Source organism: Lytechinus pictus, chromosome 4 (genome assembly GCF_037042905.1).
Source record: "Lytechinus pictus isolate F3 Inbred chromosome 4, Lp3.0, whole genome shotgun sequence".
Taxonomy (NCBI): Eukaryota; Metazoa; Echinodermata; class Echinoidea; order Temnopleuroida; family Toxopneustidae; genus Lytechinus; species Lytechinus pictus.
Window position 1 is genome coordinate 18,355,478 of NC_087248.1, and position 10,175 is coordinate 18,365,652.

General features: G+C 37.0%; 1 protein-coding gene across 1 annotated transcript; it reads left to right on the top strand.

Moving 5' to 3' along the window:
- Positions 1-281: 281 nt before the first annotated feature.
- LOC129258361 (uncharacterized) lies at positions 282-7,728 on the top strand. Its single transcript, XM_054896644.2, has 2 exons — positions 282-818; positions 6,126-7,728. The coding sequence occupies exons 1-2, from the start codon at positions 595-597 to the stop codon at positions 6,517-6,519; spliced, it is 618 nt and encodes a 205-aa protein (XP_054752619.2). The 5' UTR covers positions 282-594; the 3' UTR covers positions 6,520-7,728.
- Positions 7,729-10,175: the final 2,447 nt, after the last annotated feature.

The following is a 10,175-nucleotide window of genomic DNA, read 5'->3' on the forward strand; positions in this document are numbered from 1 at the left end:
TTGTCGCCGATGCTATCCACCGTCCAATGGCAACGACCCCCCCCCCCCCCCGCAGTCACACGAGATAATATTCGTGTAGGGAGCCGTCATCTTCCTGTATCTGGATAATTCTGCTTGAAATACTTAATGCTCTCACACAGCACTGATTAAATGAAATTAAGTAGATTTTAAAAAAATTGTCTAGAAAACCAAAAGGCATATTTCGACGCTAAATGTGGAGCAGATTTAAAATGCATACGCTCCAATTCTGTGGGGTTAGAATACAGTTACGACCTTTCGGTAGAGACGAGGGTTACACGTTCACAGAACTTTCGACCTTGTTTAGTTGACCTAGTGTGTGCTGACCAATTGTTTTAATCACACGTCTAAACAACTTAATACACACACAAACGAAAATTCTAAAGAAATCGATCATTCATCCAAGGCTAGCATCTGGATAACAAAAATAACAGATGCTATTTAGGTTCAGGTAATTATCTCGAAGGCCTATCTCAAATATTATATGTAATCATTTCGGGCGGATTCCAGATCATTTTGCTTCGGATCAGTCTTGCCATCAAAATCTTTGTTCAGCTTGCTGAGGTAGACAACAACATGACGTGGCAAGTAGCAATCGCTCTCCTGCTGGTGGGAGTTGGTGTCGTCTCTGCAAATCTCGGTGACCAAAACTTTCCTGGGTGTTGGCCGAAATGGACCAGCGATCGTCCCCGACCCGCCTGTGACTGCAGTAAAGCATCAGGTGCAGACGCTTGGGTTTATGGGGAAGGTGGCTTCCTGACGTGCTGGGGTAACTCAAATGCACCAGGAATGGTGTACAGGTGCGTGCTGTTTTCACATATTTTGTCAACAAAATTCAACTCTATATGTACAGTGTGTATCAATCAAAACTTGGCGTTTTCTTGGGGAAAGCTGTCAAAATCATGCTTCTTTATATGAAATATATTTCTTCATATTGTCTATTTGCTTTGTTTTTACTACCATGACTACTGCATTCAAAACAATATAGGCCTACAATATTCATGATATCAAATGTGCTTACATAATTATGTAATAAACAAAATGATTTATATATATACATAAACAATATAGTCATAACGAATACAACATATAACGATGTCAGCATAAACTTCACTAAGTAATAACAAAAATGTTATTTAAAAAAATAATAATTAAAGGGAAAGTACACCCTAACGCAGTGGCGTAACCATGGGGGGGATGAGAAAAAGAGGGAGAAAGAAAGAGAAACGTAGTGGGAAAGGAGAAATTATTGTGAATTATATGTTATATTACATTATATATATTATGTTATATTACATAAGAAATATTTTTTCATAATTTTAGGAAACATAATTTGCTCAGGGCCTATGTTTTCATCGTACCTGGTGCTCGCATTGTCTGACGAGATAATAATTCTGTTATATTAAAACATCCCGTTTTCAAGTCAATATACACCAAATATATTTCCTCGCACTTCGAGTTATTATTGTTTTATCTGTGACATATGCTTATTTTTCATGACTACTTAAAGTGATTGCCACCTTTAAAGGTCTGAACATAATACATTTCAGTCCGTGCTTACGTTTGCATTAGTGGATTGGTGAGATATGTCTGCTCGTCATAAATTCATAAAATCAGTCTTTAAAATGTCCCTTTTTCTGAGCTCAATATAAAATTATTTCAGCTCGCGCTTCGCGCTCGCATCATTTGGTTAGTTAAATACACATGGTCTTATTGAATTATTACAAACAAGGCTTAGAATAGCCCTCTTCAGGTCTGAATTTCCCAAATTTTCAGTTAGCACTTCGCGCTCGCATCATTTGGTTAGTGGAAAACGTATGGTCTTCGTGAATTGCTCCAAACAAGCCTTAAAATGCCCCTCTTCGGGTTTGAAATTCCTAAATTTTCAGCTCTCGCCTAGCGCTCGCAATATTTGATTTGTGTGATGCGTATGTTAATCATGATTACAATGACTACAAAAAGTGCTTCATTTGTTTAGATGTCATTCTAACAAAATCAGCAAGCGATTTGTACTCGCATTAGACATGTTAGATGACTATGGTGAGATATGTATACTCTTAATGAATTCCTAAAAAAATAGTCCTTAAACTGTTCCTGTTTGGGTCAATATATACAAAAATTTCAGCCCACGCTTCGTGCTCGCATTGTTTGTTTAGCGAGACAGGTACATATCATGATTACCACAAAAATTGCTTATATTGTCCCTTTTTAGGTCTGAATTAAAAAAAATTCAGCTCGCGCTTTGCGCTCGCATTATTTGATCACTGAGATACATATCCATTTCATGGCACAGTCCTTAAAATGTCTCTATTAGGTCAGTATACCTGGCAATTGAGTGCGCTTCGCGCGCTTACTAAGTGACTCAATTTTTTGCTGGTACCCGCCCCCCCCCCCCCCCCCCCCCCCGTGCTGTGACTCACGGTACGCCACTGCCCTGACGAAAACTTTGTTGTAAAAATAGCAGAAAAATAATAAAAAAATATTCGTAAAGGTTTGAGGTTTGTCAGGGTGAACTTCCTTTTTAATTAACGCAGGAGACCGCCATCGTGAGCGGTTTGAGGCTTGAAATTGATTGCGGCCTTATAAAAAAGGTTCATGACTGACATTGATATTTACTCAATATAAAGTGGGTGCAATGCTGGTTCAGGAACGGATGCTAAGTAGATAACATTAGAGTAAAACAAAAAATATTAAGTGGCGAATGTGGATATTTGTGTGGTTATGTTTATTTGGAGTATGGGATGAATAAGATTGACTGATATTTTTTGGGATGAATAAGACTGAATAAGTCTGAAGTATGGGATGAATAAAATTGAAGTATAAGGTGGAACAAGATTAAATATTGTCTGCAAGATTCTTCAAAAACTTAAACATGACATCAAAATACGAAGGGAGTAAATTATTAATATATGTAAACATTATGATAGCTGCTTATACAAGTTGGACATTTTTTGTGTTTTTTGTTAAAGAAATAAAAGAAATATCTGTGGGTCAAGTAATGCGATCCTGCACGAATGCGAATAACTCTCTTTTGTAATTTTAAAATAGAGGTCTGCTTTGTAGAGCCACAATTAGCCTTAACAACGTTACAGGATGTTATTTATGGGAGTACTAAGTAATTATACAATAGGAATGATGTTTTATGAGGTAAAATACATTTTAACTTGGAAATTATTCCAAAACTTTTCGATATACACATTATGATATGATGCAGATACTCAATCAACGATAAAGCTTCATCGATGACAATCCCTAAAAATAAAGAGTGAGATTTCGGTTCTAATGGCTTGCCGTAAATATGTAAGTGAAATGGAGTATCAGTAATATGAGAATGATGTTTGAATACGTGTAATGGGTCTTGTGTGTGTCCAAAGATAGTTTGTTAGCTTTAAACCACTGTGATACTTTGTTCATTCCATGATTTAATATGTTGTTTAAGGAAGTGAGATTTTTATGAGAAAAAATATTTGTGTCGTCAGTGAATAATACAAAAGATAAAATGTATGATTTATTAATAATGTCATTGACATATAGTAGAAATAATAGTGGACCTAACATGGAGCCTTAAGGGAAACCACAATGAACTGAAAGTGAATCAGAGTCATAAACCAATAAATGTGACGTAATGTCTTTGATTTCTTAAATAAACCTTAAACCAAAAGAGGGATTGGACTCGTACACTATAATAATCAGGTTTTGAAAATAAATTATCGTGATAAAGTGTATCGAATGCCTTACTGAGGTGACAAAATATACCAATTACATGTTTTTTGTTAGCAATGGCGTTTGTAATTTTATCATAAATTTATATTAAAGCCAAGTTTGTTCAGTAGTTTTTCCTGAAGCCATATTGATTAAAAATTTGCAGATTGTATTTGTTGATGAATTTATGAAATAATACTATTTTTTTCATATATTCGTGGGAGAAGAGAAATGGGGCGATAATTACTTATTTCATGAGGATTGTCTTTTTTTAATTGGATAGACATTGGCGAATTTGAATAGGTCAGGAAAACACCTTGTGATAACGATTTATTAAAAATGTGACTAAGAGGATTAGCGAGTGGGTGAATTATTTCTCTAAAAAGAGACATACTAATTCTTTTTATTTGTTCGGAGTCCGAGAGTGAGCTGTAAGGTTGTTGAAAAATGAAGTTGTCTGAGTGAGCTAGAAGAGCGGAGAGAGATGAGGTTAGAGAGATATTCAGGAGCTAGGCCATTGATGATTGTATACGTCATGAAAAGAAATTTGAAAATGATGAGCTTGTTAATTTGATTCCAGAATCGGTGTAAATAAAATCATTATTATTATTATTTTATTCGGCATATTTATTCCACTGGATTCGATCACCGTAACATTTATTTGTTCGGAGTCCGAGAGTGAGCTGTAAGGTTGTTGAAAATGAAGTTGTCTGAGTGAGCTAGAAGAGCGGAGAGAGATGAGGTTAGAGCGATATTCAGGAGCTAGGCCCTTGATCATTGTATACGTCATGAAAAGAAATTTGAAAATGATGAGCTGGTTAATTTGATTCCAGAATCGGTGTAAATAATATTATTATTATTATTTTATTTGGCATAATCAAACATATAAACAATATATACCAGCAATAGGATAAGGAGAGTCACACGAATGCCGGGAAAGGAAAAAAAGATTAGCTGAATAACTATAACCCGAATGTCTTCCTTTCCAATCCATGCGACTTTACAAAGATAACGTACATGTATTACAAAATAATAAACACAATTATAGTTGTTGAAGATCATAACCCGTAGAATCAAACACAGAATCAAGAATTTAAGAAAACAAGGAAAATATATTAAGATTTTCTTGAAAGAGTAACAAGTATTGCAGCTGACTTTGGAAAGCTTTGGAGTTGGTGCATTATTTATATTAATGGGAAACTCCCTACAACGCGTTGATTCCTTTGAAAATGCAATTAAAAACACACTGGAGAGCTGAGAGGCTTTTGTCGAAAGTTCGTGGACTGGGACAGCAGATCATCCGAAGATTTGCACCAGACGTACAATTGCAAATATGTCGTTGTCCAGAGTCAAGAGATTCCGATGCTGTCCCGGTCCACCACTTTCGACAAAAGCCTCTCGCTCTCCATTGTGATAGACTTAGCAATTTCAAAGAAATTAAAATGTGCGTTGAAGAGAGTGTCTTCAAGGTAAATGCGTAAAGTTCGGATGTGAGAGTGGGATTCCAGGAAGAGCAGAATTGCAGTAATCAAGGGAGATGTGCAAAATCATGGGTAACTTTAGCAGTTGTGGTATGGTCGAGTAGCTTCCTCATTTGTCTAATCTTGAATGCAGACTTACATCACCCCAAGATCCCTTAGAAACTTACTACAGATCAAAGGCTAACTATTAGCGCTACTTGCTATAACTTGCATTTTTAAAGGAAAAGGCCAGCAATTTGAGTTATAAATAAAGTTTGTGAGGTTACAGTGTCACAACATTGGAAACCAGTAGTGTTATGACGGACGAAATGTTCATTCTTTAGGTTGAGGTTGGAGTTGGAGTTATGTCAAAGTGGCTTAATACTAGTGACTTTTATATTGTTATGACGTCACTAAGGTTTTTAATTTGAATCACTTTTATTCACACAGAGACTCGCAATAGACGCAAATCACGATTTTAGTATTTATACCCGTTTGATAGTTGAGACTTTCATGGTTGTAACGATTATATAAAATGCTTTTACATGTTTTTTTTCCCCCGAAAATCATTATGACAACAGGTTGAAGTGTGCGCCGGGGTTAATAGGCGCACAATTCAGGGACAACCGGTAATTGAAATAGGCGTCCACTGGGTCAGGACTAGGACCGGGGACTAGAACAAGGAATATTGCAATATTGAAAAGGCACTTATTCCGCAATGCAGACTGTATCTGTCATTGCGAAACTGTTCATGGGGGAAAGGTAGTGAACAATGGCTGCATTACTAACGTCCGTAAGGGAGGGGATAAGTGCTCCCTGACGGCCGGAGTAAAGAGTAAAAGCTGGAAAGAGGAAAATAATTTTAGTACATAATACCTATTCTTGCTTCTCTCATTCTCCCTTTTATTCTCTCTATCTCTTTCATTTTCGTCACGACGTTTACAGATTTAACCCAGAGTTACAGACACATGCTGAAGCATCAAAGGGCTGCAACAATTGGGATGAAGCAGTGTGTGAGGGCGAATACTTGGGTGGAGCAGACCAAGGGCTATGGAGAACTGGTTTGCTGAACATCCAATTTGAAAACGAACTGGAAGGGGGTGTCATACCAGCCCTCGACAAAGCCTGCATCGCTCCGAGAACAAACGGGTTCGTGTGGTTCTGGGTCAGCGGGATCGACTACGGCAAAGTGTCCTACGTTGATGGGTCAAGTACCAAACAAAGCGGCGAATGCTTGGCTATCAGAGTCGGTAACGATGGTAGAGTCTACGGCCGGTATTTTAGTTGCAGTCAGAAGCTACCGTCCTTCATTAGGATCACACCAGTACAACGTCACTAGAGGAACCAATCTGAAAATGAAAGGCGATTGCCTTGACCAACCGTAGATCCTTTCTCAATTCGAAGTAAAGTGTTGTGCGAATGAATCCTCTAGGTTTTAGTTAGCACAGGGTCTCCCAAAGAGCATTATATAAGATTAAAGTATACATTCACCATGTCGACCTCTGTTGTTGTTGTTGTCGTTCATCATGTTTAGGCCAAACTAATCAAAGAAACACTGATAAATAGACATAACTAGTTCATCAAGAAAATTACGGGTAAATATTGGCCTGTTCGTAACTCTGAATAAAAATTGATTTGACCATTGCTATTTTGGACAGCCTGATTTTCCTGTGGCATCTAATTCTATGGTGTAATAAATCATTTAATTAGAGATTGAGATTTAATTTATTTCAGATATGAACATTGCATTTCCCGAAAGCAATATTGCCATACTCAATATTATTTTAATTAACACTAAATGGTGAGGATTTGTGCAATAAGCATTGAAGCGGTGACGTCAAATGTTTCTTTGTATTTTTTTTATTTCAGCATTTTAGGAACCATTTCTTGATTGAGCATGCATGATAAATAACACCCGTCACCGAAATTTGACTGGAATCGGTTCATAGAGCCCAAGATGTCATATAATTTGTACTAAGCTCCAATGAAATTAGTGAAAATTGGTCCGTTTTTAACTTTGGCTTGACTGCTTACAGTTATTAACCAGGCAAAACTGCACCGAGTTCGATGATGGCAGGCCTGGATGATGGTGCTTAAGTAATTTTATTAAGCATTTAGTTGGACATTGATCAGGTCAATGTGAAGCAACTTCTGATTTCAAATGTGATTTTTTTTTAGGCTTGTCAGCATGCGCTGCCTACAATGGGGTCATGAAAATGCTGAAATACAAAAACACCCACAAACCACACACCAATCCCCTCGAAGCAAACAAAATGACGACGTCACAATATTTTTTGTCTATAAATAAAGGGCTGTTGAAAACATGACAAAAAAATATTTCGCCCCGTGTTTAAAATAGTACACGACAAAACGAGTTTGACCGCCATTCATACCTATTCTCATAGTAGAAATGAAGATCTTTAATGTTATTTTTTCTTGTTGTATTTTGAATTTATAATAACTATAAACAATCAGATTCCACGGTTCATGTATTTTACTGTTATGAACAGTCAACGAGAGAAGTAATAAAACGGTTGGACACATATAACTGTATCTTCAAACTTTGTTTCTGTACATGTCTGTTGGTTGTTCTGCATGAGTTTGTTCTTTATTTAAGAGGGAAATGAAACATTTGGAACAGAAAACAGACAAATGAAAGAATAAGAACAAAGAAAATTTGAGAAAAATCGGACAAATAATAAGAAGGTTACGAGCATTTGTCTGTTGATTTGATTTCGCATCTGCGACGGAAACATTCAATATGCGGTTCGTGTGCAAAATTCTGGTTGCTACTATGGTAACAGCGATATATCCGATTGAGGACGACTTTCCAAAGCCACATTTGACTCCTCCTAGAGCTCGAGAGGCCGCCCGGGGGGGGGGGGCCCACTTCCATTGATTAGTGGATACCAGGAGCGAACACGCGTTAAAGGGGACAGAGTGGGCAGGTACGTTACTTAGAGGCCTATGTAACGTAATAAGGGTGTCAAAACGATGTTTAAAATGCTGAAAAAAAGGGATATATATCCAATACTTGTAGGGTTTCACAAGCCAAATACTTGTTAAGAGATGCATTTTCATAATCTGGAAAAGAATTGCTTCCCTTGTTTAGGGTACTTTTCGAAACCTCATGGTCGTGCCTGGTATCCACTCATCAATGGAAGTGGTCCCCCCGGAATTTGAATCTAATCCCCCATTTCTGGGGAAAGTAAAACATAAAGCCCATTACATCGTGTGCGAGAGGCATATCGTTTGTGTAGAAGGAGTAAACAAAAGAAACAAAAGAAACAAAGAAACACAAGAAACGAGTTCAAACGTATTGCATATGCTGTGCACATATCAACGCGTGCGAAATTTTCGGCTGGAGAGGTTGATCTGACCCATGAAATCAATTGCCATTGATCCACCAATAATCCACATTAAATGTAATATCGATTCGATGGACTGTAATGATCTATATCTAAGCCTTCATTCAGTAAGTTTTTCCTCACTCAATATGTACTCAATTTGTTTGAAAAACCACTTTCTTATCCATGTCATAATCTATTTTAGGTCCTGCATTTCGAATATCTCCAGCCATCAGTCGTAATATACATGCATGTATGGTGGGTGTCGCGGAAAAGGATTTTGCACACGAAAAGCAGTTCTGTAGGGCCTGTAACCCCCCTGTAACACAAAGCTTAGCATTGATGGTAGAGCAGTTTTCTACGTTTGATTCTATTGACTATAATGCACAATCAATCTTAAAAATCAAGTGTATGATTAAGCGTTAACTTTTGTGTTAGGGGACCCTAATATTAGCGTCCGTGAGGACTGCGAAAGGTCCCAATTGTCTCACCTGCATAGCAGAGTGAGACTATAGGCGCCGCTTTTCCGACGGCGGCGGCGTCAACACCAAATCTTAACCGAAGGTTAAGTTTTTTAAACGACAGCATAACTTAAAAAGTATATGGACCTAGTTCATGAAACTTGGCCATAAGATTAATCAACTATTACTAAACATCCTGCCTGAGTTTCATGTCACATGATTAAAGTCAAAGGTCATTTAGGGTCAATGAACTTAGACCATGTTGGGGGAATCAACATCAAAATCTTAACCTAAGGTTAAGTTTTTGAAATGTCATCATAAGTTAGAAAATATATAGACCTAGTTCATGAAACTTGGACATAAGGTTAATCAAGTATTACTAAACACTCATCCTGCATGAGTTTCATGTCACATGACTATGGTCAAAGGTCATTTAGGGTCAATGAACTTTGGCCAAATTGGGGGTATTTGTTGAATTACCATCATAACTTTAAAAGTATATTGGTCTAGTTCATAAAACTTGGACATAAGAGTAATCAAGTATCACTGAACTTCCTGTGTGCATTTCAGGTCACATGACCAAGGTAAAAGGTCAATGAACTTTGGCCATAATGGGGGAATCTGTTGAATTACCATCATAACATTGAAAGTTTATAGATCTGACTCATGAAACTTGGACATAAGAGTAATCAAGTATCACTGAACATCTTGTGCGAATTTCAGGTCACATGACCAAGGTCAAAGGTCAATGGATATTGGCCATGTTGGGGGTATTTGTTGAATTACCATCATAACTCTGTAAGTATATTGGTCTAGTTCATAAAACTTGGACATAATAGTCGTCAAGTATCACTGAACATCTCATGCGAGTTTCAGGTCACATGACCAAAGTCAGAGGTCATATAAGGTCATTGAACTTTGGCCATTTAGAGGTAATTATTAGATTGCTGTCATTACTTTCAAAGTTTATAGATATAATAGGTAATAATAACTGTGAAGCGTTTTGAACAGTCCTAGATTGATAAAGCGCTATATAAATGCCAATTATTACTATTATTATATAGTGTATAAAATGTGGATATAGGGGTAATCAAGTATCACTGACAAGTTTTAGGTCACATTGTCAAGGTCAAATGTCAATGAACGTACTATTGTATCATATGAATGGTGTTTTTTGTGAATAATTA

Excerpts from the sequence above, each read along its gene's own strand:
- LOC129258361 (XM_054896644.2), top strand. The coding sequence starts at position 595 with ATGACGTGGCAAGTAGCAATCGCTCTCCTGCTGGTGGGAGTTGGTGTC. Across the intron at positions 819-6,125 it reads GCACCAGGAATGGTGTACAG|ATTTAACCCAGAGTTACAGA; the intron begins GTGCGTGCTGTT and ends CGACGTTTACAG.